This window comes from Eubalaena glacialis, chromosome 10 (assembly GCF_028564815.1).
Source record: "Eubalaena glacialis isolate mEubGla1 chromosome 10, mEubGla1.1.hap2.+ XY, whole genome shotgun sequence".
Taxonomy (NCBI): domain Eukaryota; kingdom Metazoa; phylum Chordata; class Mammalia; order Artiodactyla; family Balaenidae; genus Eubalaena; species Eubalaena glacialis.
Genome location: NC_083725.1, coordinates 12,953,096 through 12,968,730, shown reverse-complemented (window position 1 = coordinate 12,968,730; position 15,635 = coordinate 12,953,096). Strand labels below are relative to the sequence as shown.

The 15,635-nt window shown below is 54.8% G+C and overlaps 1 protein-coding gene across 1 annotated transcript in view; it reads right to left on the bottom strand.

Moving 5' to 3' along the window:
- The window catches only part of TRIM29 (tripartite motif containing 29), a 59,718-nt gene that overhangs the window by 13,409 nt on the left and 30,674 nt on the right, over window positions 1-15,635 (bottom strand). Inside the window, exons 2-5 of the mRNA XM_061202470.1 lie at window positions 11,731-12,644; window positions 2,950-3,045; window positions 1,951-2,184; window positions 567-765 (exon numbers count right to left, since the gene is read on the bottom strand). Coding sequence (XP_061058453.1) covers window positions 567-765; window positions 1,951-2,184; window positions 2,950-3,045; window positions 11,731-12,534 — 1,333 coding nt within the window. The 5' untranslated portion in view covers window positions 12,535-12,644. The remainder of the gene's footprint in view (window positions 1-566; window positions 766-1,950; window positions 2,185-2,949; window positions 3,046-11,730; window positions 12,645-15,635) is intronic.

The following is a 15,635-nucleotide window of genomic DNA, read 5'->3' as shown; positions in this document are numbered from 1 at the left end:
TTCAATAGAGAAGCTGACTTCAGGGGAGCTGGTGAGTCACCGAGACACGCTGTGCCCAACCATCCCCAGCCGGGCCACCAGGCCAAGTCCACCTCTGGGCTCAACACCGCTCAGCACGGCCATGGTGACAGGCAAGTTCTCCCTCCAAGCACACATGCAGTTCTAGGTCATGTCCACTGGAACCTGCAAAGCCACCAGGTTGGAGTCTGGCCCTTACAAGCTGCAGCATCTACACAGCTGCTGGATTGGGTCCGCCAAGCAGACGCAGAGCTGAATGAAACCAATCCCTGAGTTTGATGGACAACCCACAGAGAGGACATTTGTGCAGCCAGTGCCTGGGATGCTTCCTGCCCTGGAGGCCCCTTGTAATAGCTGCATAACTGTGGCAGCAACTTCAAGGGAGGGGGGCACCATCCCTGAATCCTAGTCCAAACACCCTTAAGTGGGATGGGTGGCTGGGAACAGTGAGGGGCCAGCTGGCTCGATGTCAGCCTGCACCAGGCAGCCGGAACTGACCTGCAGGAAACATCCACGGCCTTGGGGCCTGCCCACAAGAGGGGACTCACCGTCCTCCATGTGGTTCCTCTCGATGAAGTTACGGCTCAGGTCTGCCTTGCACATCTTCTCAATATGGCGCATGCACACGTTAAGCAGGTCGTCCTTCAAGTTGCCCAGCGACTGCCCCAGGCCCTCCCTCTCCAACAGAACATGATAGGTGGGCAGGGGCGGGGGGAGGCAGTAACTGCTCATCAATGCACCAAATTCCTACCAGGAAAGGAAAGAAGCCATTAACTTTCTGGGTCTTTGGGAGCTATGGGGACCTTTCTCTGCACGGGGTTTTCATGGTCCAGCTGGAAGACTCAGTACAGGAGGCAGAGGAGCTGGCCTCTAGATCTAGCTCTGCTACTAACTAGTCCCACTTTTTCCCACTAGGCACTTGTTTCTTATTCTTCTGTAAAATGAAAGGGTTCAACTAAAATCCACTAGATGCTAATATCCCTAATGGCACTAGCACCGAGACATGTGACTCCGTGGTTCCCATCTCTTAAACTGGGTGCATTGTGCCTACCTCATAGGGATTTATGGGTGTGACACAAGCTGTGAAGTCTTTGGGCGTGAAAGCACCAAAGAAAGGCAAGGAATTACTAGCGTGTGGGTCAGTCATGGTGGTTTCTCCCCCTGCACATGCCCACTCACTGCCTCTACACTTTGGCACTTCTCACCTCCCTTCCCTCTCACTGGAGAATCCCTTCATCTCAAATCCTAACGGGCCTTCAAGACCCAGTTCAAATTCCACCGCCTCCACAAAGCTGTCTCCAGCCTGTTTGCCCTTCCCAGAGCTTCCACAGGCTCTTATCTCCTGAACCATAGGCTTTATCACTTAATTACACTCTCTTCTATATTGTTCTCTAATTGTACGCGTCTTATCTTCCCAGCCGGATTGCAGCTCCTTGAGGGCAATAACCATGTCTTATACCTTTCTATTCTCCACAGCACCTGATAGAGTACTGGGCGTGCAGTACCCAAAACAGTCTAGCAGGTGGAAGGATGGATGGAGGAATTGACAGACAGACAAGGTGAAGGATAACAAAGATGCAGCGCTTATATGTCACACACACCCCCATACCCAGTGCAGGCATCACTAATCGATCACAGAACTGTTTCCTACTGAGCCCGGAGCACTATTTGTACTTATCAGTTGAAGTTGGGACAAAGTGATATTTGTGTGGCATCTTTAAAGTAGGTAAGGAAATGGCTTGGATGGAAAAATTAAATAGACAGATGGAATGGAGCTTAGAGGGATGAATGGATGGATAGATGGATGGATGATGGATGGTGGAGAGACGGATGGTGGCTAGATGGATGGATGGACAGATGGACACTGGATGAGGGTCTTGGTAAGTGGATAGAAGGAGTGAGGGACTGAATGACAGAGGAGCTGCTTGTTACCTGCAGAAACAGCACGGAGTCACTGATGCTGTGTAGCTGCTCCCTGGTCTGCTTGTCATCCTGCAGCACCTTGGCCCTCTCATCCAGAGCATCCACGATCACCTCCACTTGTTTTGAAGCATCCTGCTCCCGTTGCTCCAGTGCAGCCTTCACTTCCTCCTTTTGCTTCTCCAGGTCCCGCATCAGGTCTCGGAAGTTCTGCTCCAGGGTGGCCTTCTCATTGGTGGTGAAGCTCTGCGTCCAGAGTGAGGGGAGAGAGGAAGGACGGTTTCAGGAATTAAAACTCTCCCTAGAGGGTGCATCTTTAGGTTCCCAACGTAGAGTCAGGGCATTTCTACTGCCCTGACCCTGCAAGCCTGTTCAACCAAGAATCTCATTCAAAGGCATCATTGAGGGATGCCATCTCTTGATAGAGATGGCCAGGGTTTTTTTAACAGCCCACCTTTCCTTATCTGTCATCAGCTCCTCCCCCTTGGTGGGTTGACATGAACCATCATTCCACCCTTGGGTAACTCCGTGGGCCCAGAAGTTCCCAGATGAGTCAGGGTGTGTCCACTGAAACTTCAACCAGACCCAAACATCATTCAGAAAGTGAATTAATGAGCTGTTTATGCAGCCAGGGTCAAGAGTCAGTGATTTCAGGTTGTAGTTTACAAGCATTCAAACCATGGCAGACATACATCTAGCCACACTGACACAAGGAAAGGGAAAATAGCATGCATCTGGTGGCCGGGTAGCCTGGTGGGCAGAACAGACATCGGTGGACATTGGAAGCCACACTGGAGGACAAGTTGGTCCAGGGTCTTTATTTGCTGGGATGATGTAAAATGAGCATTAGGTGCTGGGCAACATGGATGCCTGGCCCACACTTAGAAGGGGGCAAGAGAACGTAGAAGAAACGAGTGTGGGTTGTAACTGTGGGCCTGAGACCTCGAGCTGGAGCCCAGGTCTGCCTCTTCCAGGCAGCACAGGTTGGGGAGAGCCCTGGGGGCTGCTTACCTTGATGCGGTCCTTCTCCTTCTGCCACTTCTCAGCTTCATCTTCGATCTCGATGATCTTGAGCTGCAGCTGCTCCTTTTGCAGTGACAGCTCTGTCTGCAGGGAAGGAGCCGGGGTTGGAGGAGAAGTCAGGGGGAAGAGGTGGAAGAGAACCAGAGAGTCAGGGAGTGGGCCCACCCAGGGGGCAAACTCGAGCAGGGTCCACCACTCAGCCCTTCAGCCGTTCATTCAGCAAACGCTCATCAGGCCGTCGGATATGCCAGGCACCACACCAGTCACCGAGGATCCAGCAACAAGTCAAACGCCATCTCATTGTAAACTCAGGGCTCTGGGGCTGGGCAGCCCAGCCATGTCTTCATAAGGCTGACCCTCTGCCAGGCCTTCCACCCAACGTGAGCAGGAAGGAAGCTCATTTATGGGGTTCCCACTCCTTTCAATGGACCTGGGGCCATCAGGGAGCAGCTTAGGGGAGAAAGGGGATGCAGCCCAGCTCAGCAGAGCCCAGCCCAGGGAGTGTCCCGTGGCAGTAACAGGGTGCAGCGTTTCTATGACATGACGTGAGGCTTGTGTTGCAAGCAGGAGCCTGGGTTGCTGCCAGCGGGGACTCCGTCTGGGCAGGCACAGCTATAAACCTGTTTATGGGAAAGGGAGTGCCGTCTGCAGTTTGGGCAAGATCGGGACTTTATTCGGGGTCCGTGGGGGAGGAGAGAGGCCAGCAAGTGAGGCAGTGAGGGTGGATGGGAGAAGAGAAGGAGAGGTTGTAGGCACCCCTGCTCAGGAAGAGAACATGGGCTGTCAGGGTCTGGGGTGGGCTGGGAAGAGGATCTATCAGGAATGAGCTGGGACATGAGCTCTGATGGATACAGAAAGTATGGATAATGGTTTCCTTCCATCGGAGGAATGTCCTTCTCTGAAAAGCAGCTACAACAGAGACAAAAGTGGAGGCGTGAAGCTAAGGTCAATCCAGTTCAGCCAAGAGGCACCTCTTTTCTTCTGTGGGTTCCCCACTAGTGCTCCCAAAGCACCTGCCAGCTTGGAAGACAGGTGGGTGATCTCCACCTGAAGGCAGGAAGACCAAGGCATCTGAGAACACCCCGGAGTGCTCACCGGTCTCCCCACTAAACTGGGTTTTGAACACAGAGTCCCAGTCATCTCCTTGAGGAACCACAAGAAGAGTCAAGATGTGGAAGCCACAAACCACCAGGAATGTGAGCTCTCTTGGCAAGGAGTCCTGAGCAGCTGGGCGCACACGTCACACCTCCTAGATACTCTCCCAGGCCAGGGGGCTGCTGGTGGGTCCCTGTGCAGACACCCAGGGAAGTGGACTGATGGAGGAGAGAGTGTCCTGGCTTTCTTGAAAAAGTGCCCAGAGGGCCGAGAAGCTGGTGGAGAAGGTGGGAAGGCCTCGGGCAGGAGCTGCAGAGCCCCCGGACAGACAGCCCGGGATTCCAACCCTACCCGCTCTGCCCACACCCCTGGGCTCCCCAGGCCAGAGACTCTATAAGTTCTTCTCAGAAAGCATGTGCCCCACGAGCTACGTGCTGGAAATCCCACAACACGGAAAATGCCATCACCAGGGATGGAAAATGTTTAAGAGGAGGAGTAAATGCGGATGAAGAAGAGGATTTGGCCTGGTCTCTGGACAAAGGCTGGGAGAAGCCAGCTGTCAATAGACACGGTGGTGGGAGGGTGGAGAGCCAAGGGGCCCAGACCCCATGTGGGCAGCGGAGACTCTCTGCGGGGCCAGAGCCAAGAGCCCGGAACTCCGAGGTTGGCAGAGCCGGTGGCCTGGAAGGTTCCTGAGAAGCCTGGGACTGGTAGGTGGGTCTGTGAGGAAGAAGCCTAAAGGCCGGCCAGTGGGTCTGTGCTGGGCAACCTTCCCAGCCCTGGAGAGCCCCCTCACCCCCAGCAAGCAAGGCCTGAGGGAGATGGGACGCTGGAAGCCACCCCTCCCCCGGCAGCTGAGCCATCCTTACCAGCTCAGCGATAGAGCGGCTGGCGCTGGGGCTTCTCACCCTACCTCAGCACCCAGAGCAAGGAAAGCAGAGAACAAAAGTGCATTCACACCCACCCCCAGGTCTGGGGGGGGTGGGGGGCAGGGGCAGGGCAGTTCTTCCATGAAATGAGCCTGGGGGATCCAGGAGGGAGCCCACCCAGAGCCCAGGACTGGGGCTCCAAGGCTTTGAATCCAGTTACCACCACCTCTAGGCAGGTGGCCTTCACAAGTTACCAAACTTGGTGCCTCGGTCACTCCATTTTTCGTGGAGGTAGTATGAGGGCCATCTCGCAGCCAGGTGTGGGATGAACTCGGATCAGGCAAGTGAGGCTCTCAGAGAGCCCCTGGCACAGAGAAAGCGCTGACGAGTAGTCCCATCCCCACTGCTGGGTGGGGCACCTTCCATGGACCAGGAGCCGGGTTCGGAGGGGAGAGGACAGGGTGACGGGCGGGCCCACAGGGCACGGGTAAGTGAGGGGAGTGGGCAGGTGCAAGCAGGTGAGGTCTTGGTGGTGTTCAGGGGTGCAGATGAGAGTGTGCCGTGGTGCTGGGGCCCAGGGGTGGTGCGTGCACAGTCGGGATACAGGGTGAATCGTCCGGGGGTGGGGGGAGGGAGGTCAAGACATTGGGCTGCAGACGCAAAGTAGAGGCTTAGATGGTGGGGAACGGAAGATTGGAGGATATTGGGGAAAGCAGAAAGGAGGTAGGATAAAGGGGGTGGTGCAGGCAGGCTGACCCCCTGCGCGAGGGGAGAAGGTTTGCCTAGAGAAGGTGGAGGTGAGGAGCCAGCGGAGTGAGCAGAGGTGCTCGGGGGACCTGCTGGCAGCTGCGGGGCGCGGGGGATTAAGGTGAGGAAAGGTCTAACCCACAGAGCACAGACTCACTGGCCAAGAGGGAGGAAGAAGGCACTGAGTACAGAGGAGGGAGAGTCCAGGGGCTCTAGAACAATGAAGAGCCTCGGCCAAGGGTAGCAGGAGTCAGCCCCTGGGGTCCATCCTGAGCAAGAGAGGCAGGGAAGAGGGAGGCTAGCGGGGGCCACACAGAGGAGAGCCAGAGGTGTCGGCCAGTGACCTGGGAGGGCCGGAGGGAGAGGCAGCCGATCGGGAAACAGGCGAGAGAAGGGTCAAAACCGGAGCCGCCTTGTCTGCAGCAGTGGGCGGAAACATCAGTCAGGGTGGAGGAGAGACTAGTCTCCTGGTTTCTTTGGGGCACCAGGGAAGTCAACATCGGCTGGGAGGGGGCCTTGCAAGGCCAGACTTGCAGGGCACCGGGGATCTCCGAAGGGACCTTGGGCTGGGAACTCTGTGCTACTAGAAGGGTCTGCTCTCACCTCTGGGATGAGTGCTACCCTGTCAGGAGAAGAGGGTTTGGGGTGAGACCTCTGGGGTTGTGTCTAGCATCTGTTTAGCCCTTGGCAATTTTTCCCTGCTGGCAGGGTTGCACAAAAGCCAGAAAAGGCAGGATATAGGAAACAATAAAACATAGGATGGCTCCAAAATACTGGGTTCTCCTGCAACCTTAGAAGGAAGGACCCCAACTGCTTTACTGAGTATCCACTATGTGCCCGCATTTCTCCTTTCATCTGCAAAAGCCCCCTGGGGAGGCAAGCCGTGTTATCCCCATTTTACAGATTCAGAAACTGAGGCCCAGAGACATTGAGGAGCTTGCCTGAGTTCTCCCAGCGAGGAAGTAGGAAGACCACGACACAGCAACAGGACTCAGCTCTGTTACATGGCCTCAACCTCTGGGCTATTCTCTGTACCTTCCAGGACATCATCCGTGCCCTTCACTCCTGCCCAAGCTCCCCCACCTCACGGATGGGGCAATTCATCAATTCTGCCTCTTTTCCTCTCCTCCCTACACCCTCCCCATCACCCCCTGAGGCCCCGCTTTCTCCTTCTTTCCCTCCTCCCTTGAAATCTGATTAAATCTGATGTCTGACGGGGCCTCAGCTCCCCTCAGCTCCACCCCTGTCTACACCTCCCTCCCGACTTCCTCCTTCTCCCCAGCTCACTCCCTACACCCTGCCTGGGCCTGTCCCTAAATGCCTTCTTTGTTCTCTTCTCCCACACTCCTCCATGTCGATTGCCTCTCACTCGGTTGCCTGGGACGGGCCTGTGTAGGCCACACAACCTTGAAATCCTTCCGGCCTTGGGGGAGCAGTGGGGTGGCCAGTGGCTGGTGGTGTCTCGGCCCGGACAGACGGGGCCTTCAGGTGCAGACACACCTGAGCACTCACCTGGACACGTGCCTGCGCTGCCCCGAGGGATCCTCCCCTGGTCTGAATTAACCACACAGGCCGTTGGCTGTGACATTTGCCAAATGAGCCAGTTAATTGCCAAATTTGTACTTTCAGACAAATGGTGATTATATGGATAAGAATCTGAAGTGCTGGAGAGATTTCCCCATTTCCACACAGATGTCAAACAGCCCAGTATTAGTCTGCTTAGTTGGGGCACACCGTTCCTTCTGCTTCCTTGGGTGTCAGGACGGGGAAGGGGCAAGACGGGGTGGGAAGAGCATCACCCAGACTATCTCCAGACCAGCATTGGGCCCTTGACATGTTACCCCACCTCCCAGGCCTCGGTTTCTTCCTGGTAAAACTGGACTAGATTCCTGATTTCCAACCTGACTACGTATTCGAATCCCTGAGGGTGACTTAAAAATACAGATCCCAGGCCCTGACCCCCTGAATCAGAACCTCCCAGGTGACCCCAAGGAGCCACTGCCAACCCTATAAAAACAACATTTAAAATGGTGGAGAGAAAACAGGTTGGGCTATGGCCACAATGAATCTGAATCCCAGCTCTGCCACCTCCCAGTGCTATAACATTGGGTAAGTTTCTTGGCATCTTTGAGCCCATTTCTTCACCTATAAAATAGATGCAGTTACTCCCACCCCGTGGGACCGTTGTCAGGAGTAACCGTGTAAATGCTCAGGCTAGCGCCTGGCACGTAGATGTACTCCATAAAGACAGGGGTGTCTCCTGCCTGCCTCCCTGGCACTCTCCTTCCCTGCCTCCCGTGTCTGTACCTCTTTTATTTTGTCCTTTCCTCCCCAGCGCCCACAGAGTTCATCCCACCTCCTTTCTCACCCACCCTGTCCCAGAGCAGAAGTTTTCCCCCAGGATCTCTGGGGAGGATGGTCCCAACACCTGCCACCGCACCCTAGACCTTTCGCCTGGCTCCTCTTCCCGAACCCCAGTCATGGCTGTGCACCCAAAGAACCCCAAAAGCCCAGACCAGCACAGCTCCCAAAACTCAATGAGCAGCAACTGCCCATGCCCAGCAGCCCGGCAGTTCAGCCTTCAAGGAAGAATTGGACAATGAGCCCAGAAGCGAAGCCACAGGCCATGGTGACAGAGAGGAACCGAGCCAAATGATGGCGTCAGGAGAGCAACCGAGGCACGGAATCTGAGCCGTGCTGACGAGCTAGGACCTCGCCCTCCAGAGCAATGCTTGGCCCGAGCACTGCTCCCGGCGCCTTGCCAGGCTGCCAGCCCAGAGCCCAAGAGGACCCGCGACAGGCAGGCCGCCCTGCAGCAAGCAGCCACGGCCAGGAGTCCTCCACCCCGACCCAATGCAGCAGAAGGCACTCGGGATAGGCAGAAGGAAGGGCCACGAGACACAGGAAAGGATGGATATGTACACTGCAATCTCATCAGTCTAATCCAGCCTGGGAAATGCCCAGAGGCAGAGGGGTGGACCACAGGACATCTGTGGGACCTTCCTTGTGACATTCGGAGTGGAATTGGAAACCTTCTGATCTTGGGTCAGCAGAGGAAGGATTGTCATGCTGGCACACCGAGTGGCCTTTCTCCAGCACTGCCTCTGCTCGGAGTCTGTAGCAAGATCTGAAGCCCAAGAGATGAGCACCGCAGCCCTGGGTGCTGTCTACACTTTCGTGCAAGTAACCAAGATAGGTCAGCGATCACCTCACCTGGGCCTCACCAACCAGGCTGCAGAACAGGTTCTGGACGGGGCTCCTTGCAAAAAGCTGTGTGGGGCCTAATGCTTGAGTCTGCAGGGCTGCCTCCAAAGGATGCCAGGATTGACACGCCAGTGCACTTTGATCTGTCAACCCATCTAACACTGCTCTGTGCCAACGTCCCTCACGTCTGACATTCCAGCAGAGCCAGACCAGGACAAAATGCTCCGCTCCACCTCCATCTCCACTCAGCTGCCCGGCACCACCCGTCCCTGCCTACCTACACTGCTGGTGCACACACACGCATGCACACACACACATACAGTCTGAAGCTCCCACCCCTAAAGTCACTCCAGTGAATCAGACATTTTCCCCTGAGTCCCTGTAATCCCATCCCCCTCAAAGGAACCCTAACCCTTCCCCTAAGTTGCTCCCCAACATTGGAAGAGGACTCAGGGAACTTCTTCCTCAAACACTGAGCTTGGACAGGTCTCTTCCTTTCTCTGGGCCTGTGTCCCCATGCAAGGTGGAGAGCAGACTGACGAGATTGCTAACGCTCCAGTCTGGCGTTCTGTCCTCTGCAAGTTGATGTTTACTTACAGCCACTGCTGTGTAACTGGGGGGATACGCCCCAGACTGGTTTGTGCGTCTGAGCTCTGCCTCTTGACCTACATCATGAGCCTTCAAGGGTGAGAACTGTGTCTTTGAGTCCTGTCCCAGTACTAGAACATGAACTCCGAGTCCCAGGTGCCACCAGAGAAAACTGCCCAAGACCGTCCTGTCCTCCAGGGGCACTCAGGCTTTTCTTAAGTGGAGATACTCTTGTTTCAGATGAAATTCGGGGCCAAACCCTACAGATAAATAAGAGCATGCTCTGCTTGCACGGGGGATGGGAACAGGGGTCCCCTGACTTCTTGGCATCAATTTGCCCCCCTCCTCATCCCTGATGCCTCAAAGACATTCCCAAGAATCCTAGGGCTCCAGGGGTCATTTGAAAACTTCCAATCTAGTCCAATCCCTTAGTTTCACATGAAGGGAAACCAAGCCTGAGAGAATGGAAGGGACTTGTCCACCATCTCACAACTGGTTAGAGGCAAAAACCAGGATTGGAAGTCAGGTCTCCTAAAACACAGCCCGGGGTTCTGCAATTTCTTGGTTGCGGTGGCTGAGTATGATTGGCCCTCATTCTGTTTTGATTTCCTAGGTGAGGTCCTGGAGGCGGGGGTCCATGGCCCCTGCCCCATCTCCATCTCCCTATCTGAAGCTTGAAGCCAGACTGGGGTCAGGGAGTTAGGGAAACTGGGATCACCTTTTTCCTGGGCCAAATGAGGCTTCTGAAAAGGATCTTTGAGTCTTTTCTCATCTCTGACTCATCCTTCCTGCCCCAGGGGTGTGGGTAGGAGAGAGTAACCTACAGACTCCCGGTTAGGAAGGCTGGGCCCAGAGGGTGTCCTGTGCTGCCCAGTTCTGCGGGGTGCAGAAAGTCAGGTGCCCTGCCTTGACCACCGGCTGGAGACCGCCCATGTCACAGAGCTGTGTTGCCGCGGGGGCACCAGCCCAGCATCTGTGGAGTCAGGAGTGGCAGCCACAGATGAGCCTTTGGTCCAGCACACCCTCTCCAGGTGTAAGGTGTCCATGTTCACAGGTTTCCACACGCCCCCGCTCCTCCCCACAGAAGCACATGCAGGATCACATACACAGAACACAAATACACTTAACGTATCACATATACAGTCATACGCAAACATCCACATATGAATATAACACACCCTTTCCCCCCCCCAACTCCAACCCTCCCCAGGAGTGTCTACCTACAGGCAGAGGTATGTCCACATACAACCACACACACAAAGCACACGGGGCGCAGCAGAGGGAAGGATAAAGGAGGGCACTGGGAGGGTCAAGAGACTGGCTGGGGGATCAGATAGAACAAGAAGGAGCCACTGGACTGCAAAAGCCAACTCTGAAGCCAGAAAAAAAGGGCCTTGAAGTGGTCCTCAAATTCCCTTCTCCTCACCCACGACTCATCCCAGGAGCCAGCCCTGCTCAGGTGGGAAGAATTCACTCTCCCTTAAGTAAAAAAGAAAGAAAGAAAAGAAAAGAAAGGAAGGAGGGAGGGAGGGAGGGAAGGAGGGAAGAAAGAAAGGAAGGAAGGAAGGAAGGAGGGAGGGAGGGAGGGAGGGAGGGAGGGAGGAAAGGAAGGAAGGAAGGAAGGAGGGAGGGAGGGAGGGAGGGAGGGAGGGAGGGAGGGAGGGAGGGAGGGAGGGAAGGAAGAAAGGAAGAAAGAAAGAAAGAAAGAAAGAAAGAAAGAAAGAAAGAAAGAAAGAAAGAAAGAAAGAAAGAAAGAAAGAAAGAAAGGAAAGAAAGAAAGAAAGAAAGAAAGAAAGAAAGAAAGAAAGAAAGAAAGAAAGAAAGAAAGAAAGAAAGAAAGAAAGAAAGAAAGAAAGAAAGAAAGAAAGAAAGAAAGAAAGAAAGAAAGAAAGAAAGAAAGAAAGAAAGAAAGAAAGAAAGAAAGAAAGAAAGAAAGAAAGAAAGAAAGAAAGAAAGAAAGAAAGAAAGAAAGAAAGAAAGAAAGAAAAGACCCAGCCAGACACAGAGCCCAGGACTGACTGCTGATTCCCTGACCTGACTTGAATCTATCCTATGACCTTGGCCAAGTCCCCCATCTTTGCTGAGCCCGCATTTGCTCATCTAGGAGATGCCTGGTCTCCTGAGGGGGTGGGAGGGCAAAGAACTGTTTTCTGAAAGGACAAGGGACAGCAGAGACTTAAGCCCCAGACCCTGGGAACCCCCAGTGGAGAAGATGAGGTGGGAGGACGCGCTGAGGGAGGAGAGACCTGGAGGGGCCTGCTGTTACCTCCTTCTCTGCTTTGGCCTCTTCCACGGTCACGGTGCTGTGGCTCTTGTGCTCGTGGAACATGCAGAGGTAGCAGATGCAGGTCTGGTCCGTCTGGCAGAAGAGCTCCATGGTCTTGCCATGCAGGGGGCACTTGCGGGCCTCGAAGTCCCCGATGGGCTCGAGCAGCTGGTGGTCACGGAAGGCGGCGCCCTCCAGGTGGGGCTTGAGGTGCAGCTCACAGAAGGAGGCCTGGCACACCAGGCAGGACTTGACGGCCTTCTGCTTGCTGCCGATGCACGAGTCGCACAGGACCTCCTCGGAGCCCGACTTGGAGCGCAGGAGGTTGCTCGAGGCGGCCCGGGGGGAGCTGTTCTGCTGGAGGTCCCCAGGCTCCGGGACGAACACCGTGGGCTTGCGGGGCTCCGAGAAGATGGACCTGTGCGGCTCCCCCTTCTCGGCAAAGATGACAGGTGGCTTCTTGGTGGCCCCCAGCTGGAGCCTGGCGTAGGGGAACCTCTTGCCTTCTCCAGAGTCCATGCTGAAGTAGTTGGAGCCCTTGTCATCCACAGACTCAAAAAACTGGATGATGGGCCGCTGCCGCTCGTTGCCCAAGAACAGGGAACCCTTTCCCTCGCCTGGCTTCAGGGAGCCGCCCAGGCTCTTGCCCTCGGCCGCTTCCCTGCCGTGCCCGTTGGTGATCTTGGCCTCTTTGCCTTCGGCCTTGGCCCCATTCTCCAGGCTGCCCTTGGGGCTCAGTGAGCTGCGGGCACCCCTGGCTTCCGGGCTGGCCCCATCGCTCCTGGAGGCATCTGCAGCTTCCATTGTGGGTCGCCTGGCTGGTCTGTGTCGGGCTCGCTGGAGGTGCGGTGGGTGACCTCTCACGCGGCGTCTCGGCAGGAGTGAGACAGGCAGCCGCAGAGCCTGAGACACACCTGCAGGGAGAGGGGAGGCGGAGTGGAGAGGAGGGGCCGCAGGCGAGCCTGACTCAACGGGACCGGAGAGGCAAGCAGCTCCCAGAGCCGGCAGAGCAGCTAATTATACAGGGGGCCACACCCTACACATTCATACCTAGCCTGATCTTTTAAACAAGTGTTTTTTCTCTCCCCCAGTTTAATTATTTTCCACGGCTCAGCAACCAGTTGGGCTGCTTCCTCCTGACTCACTTTCTTCTCATCAGGAAAGTGGGAGCCTCTGTCCTCACAGGTTTCACTGAGCTGAGCAGCCCCCGGGACAGAAGGTGAGGTGCCCGCAGAGGCCCACAGGACAGAGGGCTATTAATTGGGTCACACAAGCCAAATAACCCTGTAATTTGAGGGCCCAGGTTTCAGAGGAAGATCCTCCGCCACCCTGAGACAATGGAGTTGCTTCTCATCTTAAAGGGAATGATGGGTTCAGTTTGATTTGGATTTTAGGATTTGGAGTGAAGTGGCTACTGATCATTTAATCCTGCATGCCAACTTCCAGGCACTGTTAGGTACATTACCTGTATGAGCTCACTTAAACCTTACAGCAACCTGTTCAATTATCCCCATTTAATAGATGAGAAAACTGAAGCTCTAAGAAGGTAACTCGCTGGCCTAAGTCAGCTGAGTCCTGGTGGAGCTGAGATTTGAACCCAAGGCCTTTGAGATGCTAAGGTCCCGTCAGCCACCTGACTATCGCAATGGAAGACAGCTTCGGAAAGTCACGTCTGTCCCAGCAGCGCGAACAAGATGCATACAGCCTTATGTTATTTCTCTCAGAGCAGGTAGAAATAACCTGCTTGGATCCAAAGGACAGAGAAATAGTAGTGAGGGACACGAATGCAAGCAGTGCCAGGACAGGGGGCTGCATCCTCAGGTCCCAAACACGTCACTCTCATCTGTCTCCACAGTAGATATGCTGTGTGACTCAGAACAAAATCTGCCCGCCCTCTCTGTTCCAGGCCACAGGCAATACCCTCCAAAAAGAGGCCAGTGAAGTGTGGACTCAGATACTCTCAGAAGTGAGACGTTCGGGTACGACTGTCATATAAACACAGACCCCAGGGGAAGAAGTGAGAAAAACAACTCTAGCCACTTCCTCTCTCTGACCCCCTGCAGGAACACTGGGGACCCTCCACTCCTGCCAGGACATGCCACCTGGTCCCCTCTGGGCTGCGACCCTCTGCCATGGTCCAGGGAAGCCAACACCTCCCCACAGAGTAAAGGGCTCTGCCTCTCCCAGGCTGGGCTGGAAGGGGCAGCGCAGGAGATGGGTATGGCTGAGGTGGCAGGTTCTGGACTGCGTGTAGGGGAGTGGGTTTCCCTTCCTTCCCCTCGACTCCAGGTCGGGCTCTGGGAGCCCTATAGCCCCTTTGGCTCACCAGGCTGAACAGCAAACCGTTTGCAATAACAGCCCCTGGGAACGAGAGACAAGCTTGGTTCACAGAGCAGCCAGAGTTTTAAGAGGAGGGGTGGGGTGGTGTTGGGGGCAGAGAGTACTGTTTCATGATGGGGCTTCCCTCTCACCTCATGTCTCTGTTCTCAGGCCCCAGGGGAGCCCCATCTTGTTTGAACTCACTGGTAAGTTGTCTAAGAGCTCGTGGGGACTTTTGGGGCAGGAAACCCTTTCTCAAAGTCAGGCCCAATTCCACTGGGCTCTTGCCTGAGGTGTGGAGGGAGTGAGAGATGGGGACATGCCTCTCCTTCCCCTGCTGGTGTCTCCTGGACCCTGTGAGAACAGGCTATGAGGAGCAAAGAGCAGAGAGGGCAAGGAGCAGCAGAAGGGGCAAACCCAAGTGTTCTGGTTATGAACCCAACATCGGTGCCGGCTGACCCTGGGGTGCTGCACTGGGAGACCTCTGCTCGTCCTTCTAAGGGCGAGTCCTTCATGCACCTATCTTCCAGAAGTCTGGGAAAGATTCTGAGCCTGGGGAATAGGCCGACACAGAGAAGATGCTCAGAAAGCATTTGTGGATGGATGGATGGATGGATGGATGAATAAAAGAAATAAAAGTTAGATGGATCCAAGTGGGAAATGGATGGGTGGATGGATAGTAGATGTGTGGATGATAGGTGAGTGGGTGGCAGGATGGTGGATTGATGGATGGATGGTGGATGGATGGATGGATGGTGGATGGATGGATGGATGGTGGCAGGATGGAGGATGGATAGATGGATGGTGGATTGATGGATTGATGGATGGATGGTGGATGGATGGATGGATGGTGGATGGATGGATGGATGATGGATGGATGGACGGATGCGGGATGGATGGATGGATGGATGATGGATGGATGGATGGTGGATTGATGGATTGATGGATGGATGGTGGATGGATGGTGGTTGGACGGATGAGTAGGTAGGTGGGGAACTGGATAAAAGAATTGATAAAAAAGGAAGGGAAAAGGGAAGGAAGGAAGATTCGTGGGAAGGAGAGAGGGAAGAGGAGGGAAGAGAAAGGAAGGAAGGAGATGGACAGGTGGTAGGTAGGCAAATGTGCCGATAAACGTTTAGCAACTAAGTCTTCTAGGGTGAAGTAGCGCTGGTTTATAGTGTTTGCCAATTTCTCCCTCCCTGGCCAGTTTCAGGCTACCAGCGTGAGGTGTGCTGGGAAGAGATGAGCACAGTCAGCTCCGCCAGGCCACTGTGAGCCCCTCCGGCACACCACGGAGGATCAGCGGGTGAGCGGGGTAGACGAATTAATGTAGGAAGGAGGATAGAAAAAGGGATGCTGGAGAATTCAACTCTCAGTTGTCCTGAGGGAGGAAAATGGGCTCAAGTGATTTTAAGGCAATGGAAGACAAGGCTACTTTATCTCTTCCACAAGGCTTTCCCTCTGACCCAGGCCCACAGCGATGGCTCCCTCCTCTGAAACCCTCTTACATCCCTGTCTGTCCTACTCAGAGGTATTTAGCTCAGATCACCCGATGGGGTTAATTACTCACTCATTCACACTGATAT